General features: G+C 41.4%; 1 protein-coding gene across 1 annotated transcript in view; it reads right to left on the reverse strand.

The window, feature by feature from the left end:
- Positions 1-17811, reverse strand: part of oatx (organic anion transporter X) — a 47602-nt gene that overhangs the window by 4694 nt on the left and 25097 nt on the right. Inside the window, exons 4-15 of the mRNA XM_037687192.1 lie at positions 10094-10167; positions 9892-10021; positions 9222-9325; positions 8987-9141; positions 8721-8889; positions 6030-6153; positions 5836-5951; positions 5658-5712; positions 5373-5532; positions 5053-5161; positions 4868-4946; positions 4575-4702 (exon numbers count right to left, since the gene is read on the reverse strand). Coding sequence (XP_037543120.1) covers positions 4575-4702; positions 4868-4946; positions 5053-5161; positions 5373-5532; positions 5658-5712; positions 5836-5951; positions 6030-6153; positions 8721-8889; positions 8987-9141; positions 9222-9325; positions 9892-10021; positions 10094-10167 — 1403 coding nt within the window. The remainder of the gene's footprint in view (positions 1-4574; positions 4703-4867; positions 4947-5052; positions 5162-5372; positions 5533-5657; positions 5713-5835; positions 5952-6029; positions 6154-8720; positions 8890-8986; positions 9142-9221; positions 9326-9891; positions 10022-10093; positions 10168-17811) is intronic.

Genomic DNA, 17811 nt, shown 5'->3' on the forward strand with positions numbered 1-17811 from the left:
CTCAGAACACACCATTGGTTGGTTCTCTAACTATCTCTCAGACCGGAGGCAATGTGTTCAACATAATGGTACTTCCTCCAGTTATTTAACAGTCAACAATGGTGTACCACAAGGCTCAGTCTTAGGACCCACCCTCTTTACAATCTACATACATAATGTAGGTAAAAACATCCCTAATGCATCCATACATTTCTATGCTGATGACACAGTTGTTTATTGTCGAGCTAAAACTGTTGCTAAGGCTTTCCAGCTTTTGAAATCTGCATTTAACATCATCCAGACTGATTTGTTTCGCCTCAAACTTGTCCTAAATGCCGAAAAAACCAAAGGGATGTTTTTTTCAAATAGGAAGTTGGTCCCAGCAGTTCTTCCTCCGATTTTATCCTCAAATGGTGTCCCCATTGAGTTTGTTGATTCCTATAAATATTTGGGTATCTTGGTCGACTCACATCTCTCTTTTAAGCTCCATGTGGAAAACTTGGTAAAGAAACTGAAAGTTAAACTGGGTTTCTTTTTCAGAAACAAATCCTGTCTAACCCTGAATGCTAGAAAACGCCTTGTATCTGTGACTTTCCTTCCCTCCATTGATTATGGAGACATTATTTATATGAACGCTCCTACAAGAAGCCTGCAGATGTTGGATGCTGTCTATCATGGTGCACTAAGATTCATAACTGGCTGTGATTATCGTACCCACCACTGCACCCAGTATTCACTGGTTAACTGGACATCATTAACTTACGCAGACTCTCTCACTGGTACATTTTCATCTTTAAATCACTTCTTGGTCTGCTGCCTTCATACATCTCCTCCTACATGTCTCTGCGTGAGTGCAGCTATAGAGTGCGCTCTCAGGACATCATTACCTGCAGTGTTCCCTCAGTGAGGACTGAACTAGACAAAAGGGCCTTCTCCTACTCTGCTCCTGTTTCCTGGAATATCTTACAAAAAGATTTGAAGCTCTCGACCTTTGACCTCTGTAAGTGTCTTTAAGAATCTGTTGGACTCCTGGCAGGGACCAATGCAGACATGTTCCTGTTTTTAGTTTTCTACATTTGTCTTGGAATCTAGCTGGTTTTTGTTTTGTTACCTTTTTCTTTTAGCCATCCTATTTGTTAAAAAAAAAAAAAACCTGCAGTATGACTTTTTATAATTGTTTATTGTTGTTGCTGTTGTCCATTGTTGTCATCTTTCTTTGTTGAAATCAGGTCTCTCTTGTAAATGAGTCCTCGAGGCTCAATGGGATTTACCTGTATAAATAAAGGTTGATTGATTTATTTATAGAGCACATTTAAAACAGAACCTGTTATCAAAGTGCTTAACAACAATCAATCGATCAATGGGAATAAAATTAAAGAGAAAAAATACAATACACTAATAATAATAACTGAAGAATGAATAAAAAGCATTTAAAACTTTCAACCAGTTTGACAAGACTGTCAACAAGGAAGAGGGCCGGCAATGGAGGAGGGGGCATACCAAAGAGACCATCTTATCACAAGCAGAACTGGTTTGTTCCACTTTGGAGTAAGCTGTTGGGGGAAGAATCAGTTTTGTTATGTTTCCTTGACTGATGAAGCCTTCTGGATCGAAGTCGAAACGTTTCAGCACACAAAAAAGAAAAAACTGTCCAGATGACCTGACTGAAAAATGTTGGACTGTAAACCTGGATTATTGAGCATGGACTTTGTCATTTAAAACATGGGGTCACAGATTAAAAAACACTAAATCAACTAAGACTGTATGAAATGCCTGAGAGAACAGATGTGTTTTAAGCAGAGATTTGAAGTGAGGAAGGGAGGTGGCCTGCCTGATGTTGGGGGGCAGGTTGTTCCAAAGTTTGGGGCCCATGACTGAAAAAGCCCGATCTCCTCTGAGCTTCAGTCTTGTTTTTGGAACAGCCAAAAGCAGCTGATCGAATGATATCAGGGCCCGAGAGGGAACGTAAGGTTCCAGAAGCTCAGAGAGGTAAAGGGGTGCGAGGCCATTTAGGTTTTTGAAGGTCAACAGAAGAATTTTAAAGACTATCCTCGTACGAACATGGAGCCAGTGAAGGGAGGACAGAACTAGAGTAATATGTTCAGACCTACGAGTTCCGGTTAAAAGCCGAGCAGCAGCATTCTGGACGAGCTGAAGACGTGAGATGGAGGCCTGGCTGATCCCAGCACACAGTGCATTGCAATAGTCCAATCGAGTCGTGACAAAGGCGTGGACTAGTTTCTCAAGGTCGGGTCTGGACAACGCTGGCCTGAGCTTAGCTACCTGTCTGAGTTGGAAGAAGCTTTTCTGCAGAACAGAGTTGATTTGTTTGTCAAAATTGAAGTCAGAGTCTAAAACCATCCCGAGATTTTTACCAGACTGCTTCAGATATGCTGATATGCTTAAGTTAATGAGATGGAATTTTTGGGTGTAATCATTGATGAACAGCTAACATGGAAAAATCACATAAATTCTGTAAGAACAAAAATATCTAAATCTATTGCAGTACTATACAAAGTCAGGGAATTATTAAATGATAAAGCTCTGTACGTGTTGTATAACACAATCATTGTTCCACATTTAATCTATTGCATTGATGTTTGGGGGAAAGCGTGTAAAACATTTACAAAACCTATTTTTATTTTACAGAAAAGAGCTGTAAGAATTATCACCAGAAAGCATTACAGTCACCCATCAAGCACATTATTTTATCAACTGAACTTATTGAAGTTCCATGATTTGGTAGATTATAGTATTTTATCAGTTATGTATAGGGCTCAAAATAACACATTACCATTAAATATCCAAAGAAATGTTGTTAAAAGACAAAGTTGTTATAATCTTAAGGGGATAGAGATATTTGTCAAACCAACATTCAGAACTAGTCTGAAGGGAAGGTCTACCTCAATCCAAGGAGTTGGATTGTGGAATGTTCTGGAGAGTGATGTGAAAAATGTCAAGTCAATGTGAACATTTAAGAAAAAGATCAAAACTGAATTGTTAAAAAAAAATATATGAAGTAGCTTAGTGTGTGTTTTGTATTAGAATTAGAAAAATTAAAAAGAGTTATTCATTTTGTTCTGGTACTTGAAGATTATTATGATTGAAATAACTGTTTGAAAAAAGGGGCAGATATAATAAGATTTTTTTCTTCTTTCTGCTGCCTTTCATTTTAAATCTCTTGTATTTTTTTATATTGTTATGGATTTTTTTTTTTTTTTTTTTTTAATGAATAAACTTTATTCTATACCATAGATATGGCTGAAGAGAGTCCACGTTGACAGGATCAGTGGTGGCAGCTGAGCTAGGGCTAAAGACAATGACTTCAGTCTTGTCATTGTTAAAACTTAAGAAATTTGAAGCCATCCAGGCCCTAATGTCATTCAGACATTTTAACAGAGGGTGAATGGTGCAAACACTTGCTGGTTTCACAGGCAGGTAGATCTGGCAGTCATCAGCATAGCAATGGAATGAAAGACCATGTTTCCTCAGGATGGACCCCAGTGGGAGCAAATAAAGTGAGAACAGAAGGGGTCCAAGAATCGAACCCTGTGGGACCCCGCAAGAAAGAGGTAATGAGGCGGTTACATTATTACCAACCTTGACACAAAAACTCCTGCCACTCAGGTATGAGCGGAACCATTCTAATGCAGCACCTGTGATCCCAACCCACTGTTCCAGCCGTGATATAAGGATACTGTGGTCAACAGTATCAAAAGCAGCAGTAAGGTCCAGGAGCACAAGTACCACAAATTGACCAGAATCGTTTGAGATCATAATGTCATTACAAACGCTCACTAACGCTGTTTCAGTGCTGTGGAGTTGCTTAAAACCAGATTGAAAAATCTCGAAGATTCCGTTGAATGAAAACTATTTTCTCCAAGATTTTGGACAGGAAGGGAAGTTTTGAGATTGGTCTGAAATTTGAGCAAGTCGAAGGGTCAAGTCCAGGTTTCTTAATTAACGGATGAACTACTGCATGTTTGAAAACATCGGGAACCACACTTGTCACAATACTACTATTTATAATGGTAAGAACAGAGGGTCCAATCGTGGGTAGAACTTGATTGAAAAACGACGCAGGAATGGGGTCAGCAGGGGAACCGGAGGGTTTCATCTGACCAACGACTTTGTTCAGAAATGGGTTCAAACTGTTTGAAGACAGCTGAGCAAGGGACAAAGACAGAAGGATCAGTTGTGGACTGGGGGATGGATGACCTAATCAACTCTACCTTATCAGCAAAGTATCTGGTAAAGTCATTGCAGATGTCAACGGAGGCCTCCATGCTGGCAGACCGAGGCACGTTTAAAATGGAATTTATGGTATTAAAAAGAACACGGGGACTATGACTGTTTGAAGCAATGATTTGGGAGAAGTATTTGTTCTTTTCAGATTTAACGATTATTAATGGAAAAGCCTTGGAACCGGGCTGAGTCAGTCCAGTCGGGACATACCGTTACTAATGGAAAAGGGGCATTAGAGACCTGGTCCAACTCCCAGTAATAAATAATAAATCAGTAGCATCAAAGCTCTCCACACTGTTCTTTTGTTTCACAGTCTCACACTGTGACAACGCTAACACACATTAGCTCACCTATATTCCTCCGTGTCCTTAATTGTGTCAGGCAACGGCTTGTTGAGAGTCTCTGGAAGGAAGCAGGCGAAACCACTGGCCAGAACAGCTGCACCTCCATAGACTATACTAGGCAACACAGGAAGCACCTGAGGAAATCGCTTAGTCAGTAACATCTTTATCTGTTGATCATCCTCTATGGCGATGACTTGATGGTGTTTATATACTGCATATGATTAAAACTCGTTGATGATGTTACTTCATCACTGAAACTTTTCTGAGAGCTTACTAAAACTCTGGATCAGAGAAATTACCTCATCCAAAATCAGGACTGCAGGGGCTGCCATGCTGCCAGCTCTTGCCATAGTAGAGACAAAACCCATTCCTGTCTGCCTAAAAGTACAGCATATACATCATGTGATCAGTGTGTCACATGATCAGCAGATGATCAGCTTATTTGAGGTTCTGGTCCAGTCAGGCTTCAGTCAGGTGGTCTAACCTGATGACAGTGGGGTACAGCTCTCCAGTGAACAGATAAACGGTGGTGAAGGAGGCTGACGTGAAGGCTTTACCTAGACAGGCCAGTGTGGTCCTCAGGGTTTGCATGTCTGCAGGGATTAAACCAGAAACAGGACTAGATGAGTTCTAGGACAAGAGTTTAGAACAAAAATCATTATCAACAATCAATATAAGGACCAAGATCAGGGTCAGAAACAAAATTCAAATAAAAATTATAAAGGAGCAGATCTAGAATAAAAATATGAAGTGGGAGAAGGACTGCAATCAGGATCAGATCAGAAGCAAGAAGAGAATCAGTACCTGTAGGGACAAAGATGTTGGCAAAGATGATAACAGCTGACAGGAAAAGACAGGACACCTGAGATACCCGCCTCCCCAGGTAACTTAGCATGCCCAAAGCAAAAAACTTGGCAGGAACATCAACAGCTGCAAAGATGATCTGCATCAGGTAAATACTCACCTGAAACAGCCAATGAGTAAATAGTTTAGTGTAAATCGCCAAAATAACAACAGGAAGGTTTCAATGAGCTGGAGTAATTCACGTCAAGTGACAGGTGCCAAGGTAAAAGTTCTGAAAGAACTCACCCCAAACTTCTGAAGATCCATCGCCAGACCATAATATGCAAAACTGGTGGCAAACCTGAACAGGAAGACAGGTAAACATCGACACAGGTAGTATTTGAGTGAACATACACTAGAAAAACACAGTAATAAAGAATTTAAAAAATATGAAAGCAGAAATCAAGTTAAAAAGGTTTCTGACCATACTGCGACCAGACAGATGGAGATGCGTCGTATCCGTCTGGTTTTTAGCAGGTCAAATGCTGTGAACGTTGAACCACTCGACTCAATCTCTTTACTCATGTGAAAGTGGAGTATCTGCAGTCACATGGTCCTAAATTAGCCTTGAATTGGACAGAAACATTGAAACATGTACTATAGAAGTAGACACCTCACATCAAGAGTGAGCTCGTCCTTAATCTCTGCTTTTCCATTGATTCGAGCAACTCTGTGAAGACTTGTCAGTGCCTCGTCTGACCGACGGTTCAGCACCAACCAACGAGCTGACTCTGCATACCACCTGATCAACCAGAGACGAGAATAAAACCACTTGACCAATCAGAGAAAAGTCTAGAACTACCTGACCAATCAGAGAAGCAACTAGAACCACCTGACCAATCAGAGAAGAGACTAGAAACACTTAACCAATCAGAGAAGAACCTAGAACCATCTGACCAACCAGAGGAGAGACTAGAAACACCTGACGAATCAGAGAAGAGACTAGAACCATCTGACAAACCAGCGAAAAAACAAAAACCAATGAACCAATCAGAGAAGAAACTATAACCACCTGACCAATCAGAGAATATACTAGAACCACCTAACATACTAGAAAAAAAGACTAGAACAACCTGATCAAGTTCACACGAGAAGATGTAAAAAATGGCGGGTTGGCTTTCTTGGACTGTGAGGTCTCAGTCTCTGATAGAGGACATTTGCCAACCGAGGTGTACCGCAAACCCACCCACACAGACCAGTATTTGCAGTTTGACTCCCATCACCCTTTGGAGCACAAAATAGGAGTCATCAGGACTCTGTACCACAGAGCAGACAGCATCCCCACTAACTCAGGAGCCAGGCAGAAGGAGAAATCCTACACAAGACAGGCTCTAGAGCAATGTGGATATCCTAACTGGGCCTTCCTGAAAGCAGAGAAGAAACCCAAACAGGACTCCAGTCAGCCATCAGGTGAAAAGGAGGAACCCAGACCCAGACCAGTGGTCATTCCGTATGTTGAGGGAGTATCAGAGAAACTGAGATGTTTATTTTCTAAACATAACGTCCCAGTGGCTTTTAAACCCCAAAATACATTACGGCAAAGACTGGTTCATCCCAAAGATCCAGTCCCCCGGCACAAACAGAGTAATGTTGTGTATGCTGTTCAGTGTCAGGAGGGCTGTGATCAGTCTTACATCGGGGAAACTAAACAGCCACTGGCCAAAAGGATGGCCCAGCACAGAAGATCAACATCATCAGGTTAGGATTCTGCGGTCTACACTCATCTCCAGGCCAGTGGTCACTCTTTCAGAGATGAAGATGTTCACATCCTGGACAGAGAGGAACGATGGTTTGAGAGAGGAGTAAAGGAGGCCATCTTTGTGAAAAGAAATCGTCCATCATTAAACAGGGGTGGAGGCCTCCGGGTTCAACTGTCCCCCTCTTACAATGCTGTGATTGCTAGTATCACTCAGCCCTCTGTGAATAGTAAACAGCCATCAGGTGCTAATGATCCATTGTTAGGCTGATGGTCCTGCTTGACCATGTGAGCAGCTGGTTTTGGTTGTCAGCAGCAAACTGGTTGATCCACTCTGAGAAGGTGCTATTTAAGAGACTGAGCTGAATACAGCACCTCAGACTGAGGAAGTCTTTCGAATGAGAGATGAAACGTTTATACATTTTTTTGCTTTGGTTTTTTTTGTTTATTTTTTGAATGTCCAGAGGACCAGATTGAACTTTTTTGGATTTTTCTACCTGGATTATTGAGCATGCATCAGGATAAACTAGAATCTCCTGACCAACCAGAGAATACAAGGAAAGCACATGACAAATCATAGAAAAAACTAAACCCAACTGACCAATCATAGAGAAGAATAGAAACACCTGATGAACCAGAAAATAGAATGAAAACACCTGACCCATCAGAGAAAAGACTAAAACCTACGAATCAATCAGAGAAGACACTAGAACCACATGACCAAACAGAAAAGGGACTATGAACACCTGACCAATCAGAGAAAAGAAACACCTGACCAATCAGAGAAGAGACTAGAACCACTTGACCAATCAGGGAAGAAACTAGTACCCCCTGACCAATCAGAGAAGAGATTAGAACCACCTGACCAATCAGAGAAAAGATTAGAACCACCTGACCAATCAGAGAAGAAACAAGACCCACCACACCGTTCATAAAAGAGACTAAAACCTCCTGACCACTCATATAAGAGATTAGATCCACCTGACCAAGCAGAAGGAAAGCCTAGAACCACCTGACAACTCATAGAAGAGACTAGAACATCTGACTAATCAAAGAAGATACTAGAACCATCTCACCATTCATTGAGGAGACAAGAACCACCTGACCAATTAGAAAAGAGACTAGAAACACCTGACCAATCAGAGAGGAGACTAGAGCCACCTGACCAATCAGAGGAGAGATTAGAACCACCTGACTAATCAAATAAGAGAATAGAACCACCTGACCAATCAGAGATAGGTTAGAACCCCCTGACCAAGAGACTAGAACCACTTAAACAATCAGAGAAAAGACTATAACCACCTGACCAATCAGGGAAGAGACTAGTACCACCTGACCACTCATAGAAGAGACTAGACCGATCTGACCAATCAGAGAAGAGACAAGAACCACCACACCATTCATAAAAGAGACTAAAACCTCCTGACCACTCATAAAAGAGACTAGAACATCTGACCAATCAGAGAAGAGACTAGAACCACCTGACAATCAGAAGAAAATATTAGAACCACCTGACAATTCAGAAATAGGAATAAATAGGGGAAAAAATAGGAGAAATATTAAATGGGGCAAGAACCTCCAGACTAACCAGGGATTACTTTTGTGGCACTAACCAGCTGTAGGTGAAGAACAGGAAGTGGGGAGCACAAACAAACACCTGCAGCTTCCGCCAGTCTCTCAGCCAATAGGCAAGCCCTGCCAAGATCATCTGACCAAAGGTGAAGAAGAAGGAAGTGAGCGTGCCCACTAATGTCCTTGATTTGGTTGGTATCCACTCCACCTCTGAAGACAGAAAGGAAGGCAGTGCAACAGTGAACAACACAGGTGAGCATATGATTTGGTAAACAGGTGAACAAAATAATAAAATGAGGACAGGTACTCAGCGAGACTCCATTAAGAATGATCCCAGACACTGCCATCCCACTCAGAAATCTAAAAACACAGTAGGCAGAGTATGAAGGTGAGAGGGCGGAGCTACAGCCAAGCACACCTAGTTGCAGGTATGACCAAATAAGGACAGACTTCCTCCCAAACCTGAAAAACAAAGTGATAGTGGTATAAGTTTGCTGTTCACCAGAAGTGATGCACAGAAGATTCTGACAACTGAACCTCACCTGTCCGACAGGCTGCCAAAGATGATGGAACCTGTTAAAACTCCGCCCATATAAGTACTCTGAATCATCTGTTTGAGAGGACGCCGGGAACACACCAGGCCCCACTGAGACACACATGGACATGGACAGGTAGAGACAGACAGGTGGAGACAGACAAGCAGGTGGAACAGACAGGCAGACAGACATGGAGGGGAAAAAACAGACAGTAGAGACAGAAAAATACCAGGGAACCGACAGGTTGAGGGGACAGACAGACAAGTGGAAACAGACAGATAGACAGGCAGGTGGAGACAGGTAAAGACACATGAACAGGTGCAGACAAAGAGACAGAGTTAAGTCATTCATGATTTTGGATGTTGATCTGTTTCATTAGGAATCACATTTGTCATTAACTTTAGCCTCACTGCTAACTTTGTTAATATTTGTGACTTCTAAATCTTCTTAATCACCAGTCTCAATGATTTACACTAGCTCTATTAATGTTTACTAACTTCATTAATATTCTGTTTTATACATCCCTTTCAAAATATTCACTGTAATATACTGTAATTATTCATTTACCTGGGCAGCCATAACTAAATCATTGTGTTGTTATCGATCAGTCTTATAAATGTCCTACAACTACAAATGAACCTCTGTAACATCTGTTGTCTGAGGTCCTGGTTGTTACCTCAGAGACGGTGGTGGTAGAAAACTCTGATTGGTCAAAGGTCCATCCATCCACACATCCTTCGGTCTGTAGATGGCTAATATTGGCTGAGCTGTTTGGGGCTAACAAGTGCCACTGAGGCTGCACATACCTGAGCAACAGGTGCAACAGGAGGTGATGATAGAGATTTATACACAACAAATTGAGAAAAAATATATGTTACCTCCTGCAGCGGTCCAGTTTATTTCCTGATGAGTCTGGAGGAATAAAAACTTTAAGCAGTTGCTGCTTGTCCACCTGAAACAAACAATCACAATTTTCTGTCAGAACAACCAACCAACCAATCACAGCCTTCTGTCAAATCAACTAACTAATCAACTTAATTACACAAAAACTGGGGGGTGTAGCTGTGGTGCAGTGGAAGAGCAGCCAACATGGGACCAGAAAATTGTACATTCCCACCATGCTCATATGCCTTTAGACAAGACTTGTATTCACTAACTGCTCACTGGGAGCTCAAATAGATTTTTATTATTAAACTTTATTTAACCAGGCAAATCCCATTGAGATCACAGATCTCTTTGCAAGGGAAGCCTGGACCTGAAGGCAGACTAACATGCATGTTTTTGGTCTGTGGGAGGAAACCGGAGTACCCGGAGAAAACCCACACAAGCACAAGAAGAACATGCAAACTCCACATAGAAAGACCCCAGGTCCAACTTGGGATTGAAGCCAGGACCTTCTTGCTGTGAGGCAACAGTGCTAACCACTGAGCTGTTGTGCTGCCTTCTGAGATGCTTTGGGGGATCTCAGAAGTAATAATAATAAGGCATTTTATTTGTTAGCGCAAGAATGAAGGGAGCGTGAATGGGTGATCATGTGCAGGAGATCGGACAGATGGGGAGGGGCGAGGTTATGGATGGTCTTGAATGTGTACAACAGGATTTTAAATATAATTTTGAAAGTGACTGGAAGCCAGTTGTAGTGAACCAGATGACCTCAAATCTACCAGATGGACAGAGACTGTTATTTTCATTGATCTGAATAAGTCTGGGCCATCTGATGTCTTTCTTTCTTGAATTAATCAAGCAGAAAAGACAATTCTTTATAATCATTACTGTCTTACAAATGTTTTGATAATCAAATTGTGTTAGTTCACTCAATGCTTTACAGGTTGAAAAGAACTACTCATTTTTATTTTACATAAACAGTAAGTAATGATTTTTGTTCCTCATTCAGAGAAGAAATCACCTGAATATGCCTTTCTTGATTTTCTGTCTGAAATGAGCAAGTCGTAAGTGTGTGAAAGTTGAGGCTTCGGTCAGCTAAATGTTTACTGAAGAAAAATGTCATGTTTAAACTTTTTCAGAAGATTACCAAGAGTAGACTCCAAAAAGTCTGCTGCTTCTGCAATAATCTTTTCTGTATGTTAAACAAGTTTCATTCTCTGACCTCGACTGTTGATAAACACCTTACGTCAAAACCACTCCTCTTTCTGGTCCTTCCACGAATCAGAAAGCTCTAAATTGAACAGGAAGTCGACCCAAATAAAATGTGGCAACTCCCCAGTTCATGTTAGATTTCGAGAGAATTCCAGAATTCCAAGAGAATGAGAGTTCTGAGAGATGTTGGAATGAGAGCAGATTGAGAGTGCAGCCGGTTCTGAAAGCTTCAGAGCAATGAAGAGTCCAAGAGTTATGAAGAGTTTGGAGTTATGAAGAACCAGGGACGTTTGGGATTATAATTCTGTTTTGAGCTAACCACGCACGACTCTCCGAGGATTTTTAGCTGTTCTTAACGGAGGCGCTGAAACAGTCTGAAGGATGCTTACTGAGCTGATCCATCGTCAAACCAGGTAAAGACTTCTTCGACCAAGTGTACCGTGGGCAAAGCTGAGATACCTGATGGGAGCGTGCAACTTCTGGTCAAACAGATTAAATTCCCTCACACAGTTCTCTGTAAGATAATCTCCTTTCACTCTAAAACTCACCTCTCTCTCATAAATCAGCACAGATATTTTTAGAAATATCTGAAGCAAAGTCCTCAAATCACCGCCGAGTGATTTGAAGTTCATTTTCAGTGAAACTGTCTGTTATTATTTTCATATTTTGCCAAATTAATGTAAATGTTTGATGTTAAACTTTGATTCTGAAAATAAATGATTCCATTCATTTGATGGGTCAAAGATAAACAACGTCTCTCGTTACATTTCTGAGAAATTCAATGCACGGCATTACACAGTCAGAAAAATGAAGAACTCGTGAAAAGTATGCATAAATATATACACATATATTTGTCATACTATAAGTGACACGTACCTCACGTGACTCACTACACAGTGAAGTTGCTGTAAAACTGGGGCTAAATTTTTGAAACATGTAAAGCCATGTAAAAGTAATTTGTGCGGCAGACCAAAGAGGAGAGAGTATTAATGATTTTTAATCCTCATTCAAAGTAGAAATCAAGTTAATGTCTGTTACAAGAGTAATGATGCATTTTTGATTCTCTGTCTGAAACAAGAAGGAGTAAGTCGGTCAAAAGTCAAGTTTCGGTCAAAAACATGTTTACTGGAAAGAAACGTCATGTTTAACTTTTTCAGACAGATATGAGGAAAACGGCTCCAAAAAGTCTCTGTTCTTCAAAACATTTTTCTATCTGTTCTTAACAATCTACTCTTTCTCCTTGACTTTTAATAACCTCTTACATCACTGAAACCACACCCCCTGTTGGTTCGTTTTAACCAATCAAGAAGTTCTCAGAGGAACCGGAAGTGAGCTCTTTAAAAGGGTCAACACTTCCTAGTTCCAGGGAGTTCAGTTCAGAACGCAGAACGCAGAACAAAGTTCCAGAAGGAAGAACAAAGTTCCGAGTCTCGTGGGGCTTATGGAATCTTCCACATCTGAGTGGAAACTCTGACGTACTCACAGCTCATGTGAGTCCACCCGAGAGGTGAGCGTGGTGTTGAACGAAGTACCGTCACTACTCCGGACGTTTTCCAACCATCCTAAGGAGACGCTGGAAATGGTAGCGTTAAATGGAACTCCGTACCAGCTGATTCATCTTCAGAGAGGTAATGAGTCGATTTCCTACTGAAGCGTACCGAGGTGGAGCTGGGTTCGAATGGAGAGTGCCGTTCGTTATACAGACACATTTCCCTCACCCATTCTCTCCATTTAAACTCCTTCATTTCCCATCTTTAAAACTCTTCTATCTTCTATCAGTGAGATACCATGGCCGTATGGTTTCTAATTGTAAAGCTCATCAATTAAGCTGTTGTTGAAATCAATCTGCCAATTATTGTAAATGTGTGATGTGTTGTAAATCGTTTTTAATTAAACGGCTCACTGTTGTTGGTGAGTCAGAAATTAAAACACGTTTCCGTCCACATTTAATCATTCAATGCACGATAGTACTCAGTCCAGAAAAATGAAAGAATCCGTTTAAATTATGAATAATACCTGACAGGTATATGTTCTTTACAATGTTTAAAAGTTATTGGCACCACACCTGAGGCTAAGCTGCTGTTCACAATGCCAAGAACAGGAGGGCCCAGAACAGGAAGAAGCTCCTTGAGGAGTCGAGGGGGGACAACGTCAAAAGGGGAGCCAGATGGCTTCATGCCGTACATGACCTGCTCCAGGGAAGACAGAGAGATGGGCTCGAAGTGGTCAAGAACAGCAACACAATGAGATGGGATGGACGGATCATGAGCAGGTGGAGAAATGAGTGCCCGGGTGTTTGCAACTTTTTCAGAAAAGAAATGGAGGAAGTTTTTACACAGCTCTGTTGAGGCTTCTAGAGGTGAAGGTTCACTGAGGTGTAGAACTGAGTTCAGGGTGGAAAAAAGGGCTCGGGGGTTGTGGGAGTTTGAGGCAATTATCGCAGAAAAGAACTTCGATTTGGCGGCTTTAACTGCCTTCTGATAATGACGCCAACTCTCCTTTAGGATTTGAAAAGAAACCTGCAGCCTGTCTTTCCTCCACCTGCGTTCTGCTCTCCTACACTGCTGTCTAACGGCTTGAGTGACATCATTAAGCCATGGTTCTGATAAAAGTTTTGTTTTCTTGGTTTTAACGGGAGCAACACGGTCCAGAATATTTAAGCAAACAGAGTTAAGCTGAGAGGTTAGCTCCTCAGTGGAGAGAGACACTGAGAGCTGATCGATCCTCTCAGAGCTAAAAGCTTCAGTAAAACGTGCAGCAGTGAAACGGTTAATGGCGCGTGAAGTACGTGCAGAATCACATGACTTAGCAGTAGGACAAGGCGGGATGATATCAAACAAGCCAGGCATGTGGTCTGAGAGAACGTTGTCACCGATTACCAAATTACAAACAGAGACATCACGTGTTAAAATGAGATCCAGAGTGTGACCGTGTTGTTGGGTGGGACCATTTACATGTTGAGTTAAATTAAATGAGTCCAACAAATCAAGGAAGTCCTTCACTAATGGCTTCTCCTGACAACAGACGTGAATATTAAAGTCACCAACGATAATAAAGTGATCATATCTTGGTGTGATGTAAGCCAGAAAATCAGAGAATTCACTTATGAAGTCCTTGGAACGAGGGGGGCGATAAACAATCGCGCACAGAACGGGAGGAGAATGTCCGAGTTCAAACGCACTCAGCTCAAAAATGGAGCAGGGCATGAGGGTGGACAACTGTTTACAGGAAAAGTTTGATTTAAATACAGTTAATATTCCACCACCCCGCCGACCTGATGGCCGCGGGGCATTAAAACACAGACAGTCAGGAGGTAAAAGTTCCACCAAGGCGCTTGAATCACCCAAAGGCAACCAGGATTCTGTGAGAAAAAGAAAATCTAGTCCCTCGTCTTTAAAAAAGTCATTTAGGATAAAAGTCTTGTTGGCAACAGACCTGGATTTGATGTCGGTTAAAAGTCAAGGATCTCGGTCAAGAGTCAGGAAGCAAGTATAAGAACGAAGTGCTTTGTTTTTAAAACTCTCAGACAGTAAATAAGAAACTGGCAAGTGTAAGTCTGTCATTTCTCCAAAATATTTTCTCGTCTGTAACTAACCATTCTTAAAACATTCCTGCTGTTTTCTTGACTTGTAATGACCCTCTGACATCACTAGAACCACCCCCTGTTGTTGCTTCAACCAATCAGGAAGTCCTGAGGTGACCGGAAGTGAGAACTCTTTAAGAGTACACACTTCCTGGAACTTCTCAGATCAGTTGAGGTCTATCAGGTCAACTGGGTCTCTCAGTCTTGAGTCGGTCTTCAGTCTGCTGGAGTCCGGGACCGGAGTCTTTCTGGGTCTTTCATGGAGTCCTCCACGTCTGAGTGGAATCTCTGACTGAGCTCACAGCTTGCTGTGTATTCCCCCGGGAGATGAGCGTGTTTGTTGAACGGAGTACCGTCACCACTTCGGACGATTCTCAGCCATCCTTACCGGAGACGCTGAAAGGTCGCATTGAAATGGACTCCTGTTCCTGAGCGGAGGTATCCCGTCTAAGGTAATGAGTCTTAACGCGCCAAGTGTACCGGAGAGTTGGGCTGGTATTGGATGAAGGGTGCTGTTCCTAGTCAACACACATTCCTGTTTATCCATCTTTTTCTCTCCATTTAAAATCCTCCATTTCCCATCTTTAAACTCTTCTATTTTGCCAGTAATTAATCTAGAGGCCTTCAGAAATGTCTGTTGTTTTTATTAAGTAAAACGTGCCAAGTTTTATTAATCAGAACCAGATCAGCTAATCACTTGTACATTTTGATGTTAAATTTTGATTCTGTTCAATAAATGACCACATTTATTCTGATGGGTCAAAGAAAATTAACGTCTCATGTCACTGATTAAACAACCTATGCACAGTTACCTCTGTCACATGGCTGTAATTTAGCTCAAAAAAGAGAGAACCCGTTATTTAAATTATATTATAGTCAAGGGCAGCTATAACCTAGCCCCTTTGAACCCTACATATTGGTGGCCCCATACAGGTCTCTAAAGAGTTATTGGTGGCCGCATACGGTCTCTAAAAGAGATACTTTATGCACCATTCTCCTCTTTAGACATTTTGGTGGCCGAACAGATGTCTAAAGCGGTATGACTTATATGTGACACGAGGTTCTGTGCTGTTGAGATGGACGCTGCGTGTTGGCATGGTTGTCCGTATTTTTGAGCTTGAAGGGACATGATAAGTCATGCTTGTGGTGTTCAGAAGCTACAATAATGTCAATGTGTTCTTGTTAAAACTGAAAAGTGTACATCTGTGTGTGTAACTCAGCTGGACGCTGTGGAAAAAACGCTTTATTCTGTTTTAAACTGTAGCAGAAAGGGGGGTTCTGCGTGTCCGACCCGGTTCTGTTTACTGGACTCGTTTAACTGAGTGGTGTTTTAAATGGATAAAACACTGTTTTAAAGCTGGGCGCTGACTCAGACCACTGTTATATGCTGAATCGTTACATTTTTAACAGTAAATTTTGCATTTTTGAAGTTTAATGGACGATAGTTGACCGGACTTTTCATGCTAACTGCTAACTGAGAGCAAGTAAACACGAGCTGTGATTGGTTGAATACCGCTGTTTGGGTCGCTCTGATTCACTGAGAAGCTGGTGACGTATCTCTGTGCGTCCACTCCCTCTGATGTCAGATTGTAAAGCCCACCCCGTTACTCACGTGTCTGTAAAGTCACATGACCCCGGAAATGAATCTCGTTTCAACCGAGTCCTCCTTTGTGTTTAAAAACGCTAAATAACGCCTGTCACTGTTCCTAAAAACTCATGTTTCATGCAGATAAACGTGCTTGTGAACAACAGCCACGTTAAAAGCTTAAAACCGTCCATAAAGAGGTTGCAGAACCATGTTCGACCGTGTGCTACATCTAGCTAACGGCTAACAACCGGATGTCAACAGGACGTTCACAGGAAGTTGTCATAGACTTCTGCTGGTAAAAGTAAGCTTACACTGCCACCTGCTGTTGAAAAAGGAGTAAAACAGTTTTCCTGAAAGAAGGATGATCACTGTCTTTCATTTAAAATTTTTTTTGTTAATCCAGCCTGGTTTCTGTGTACTGTTTAAATGGTGAATTCTGGTAAATTTAAACTGCTTGAGAGTGTTTAAAACTGAACGTTGCTGTAAGACTTCTTAGAAAAATTGCATTTTTATTAATGTTAAGTGCATTTGAGTGAATTAACACTGAACAGGCCTGGTTCATTGTATCTATTAGATTTGAGCTCATTAAGTAACACTGCCAGAAGGAGGCATTTACTGATGTAGTAGTACATATACGAGATATATATGCATACTTTTTCACGAGTTCCTCATCTTTCTGACTGTGTAAATGTCGTGCATTGAATTTAACAGAAATGTAACGAGAGACGTTATTTATCTTTGACCCATCAAAATGAATGCGGTCATTTATTTTCAGAATCAAAGTTTAACATCAAACATTTACATTAATTTGGCAAAATATGAAAATAATAACAGACAAGTTTCACAAATAATGAGCTTCAATCACGCGGCGGTGATTGAGGACTTTGCTTCAGATATTTCTAAAATATCTGTACTGAATTTAAGAGAAAGCAGAGTTTAAGATGAAATGGAGATTTATCTTACAGAGAGATATGTCAGGGAATTAATCTGTTATGACCAGAACGTGCACGCTCCATCAGATCTCAGCTTGCTTCCGGTACACTTTAGTCGAAGAAGAAACCGTTACCTGGTTGACGATGACTCAATGTCGGTATAGAATCCTTCAGACTTTTTCAGCGTCTCCGTTGAGAGCAGCTGAAATCCTTCGAGAGTCGTGCGTGGTGTTCAAACAGAAATCATAATTCCAAAACGTCTCTGGATCATCCTGAACGCGTCTGCATCCAAGAGCTCTAACTCCATCACTCTGTGCGCTCTCTAGTTGAACTCATTTCTGAGTGCAGTAACACAGCAACCAACAAACTCCAGCAACTCAGCGTCTCAGCTTCTTG

The sequence above is a fragment of the Nematolebias whitei genome, chromosome 14 (assembly GCF_014905685.2).
Source record: "Nematolebias whitei isolate Nwh7 chromosome 14, NemWhi1, whole genome shotgun sequence".
Classification (NCBI taxonomy): Eukaryota; Metazoa; Chordata; class Actinopteri; order Cyprinodontiformes; family Rivulidae; genus Nematolebias; species Nematolebias whitei.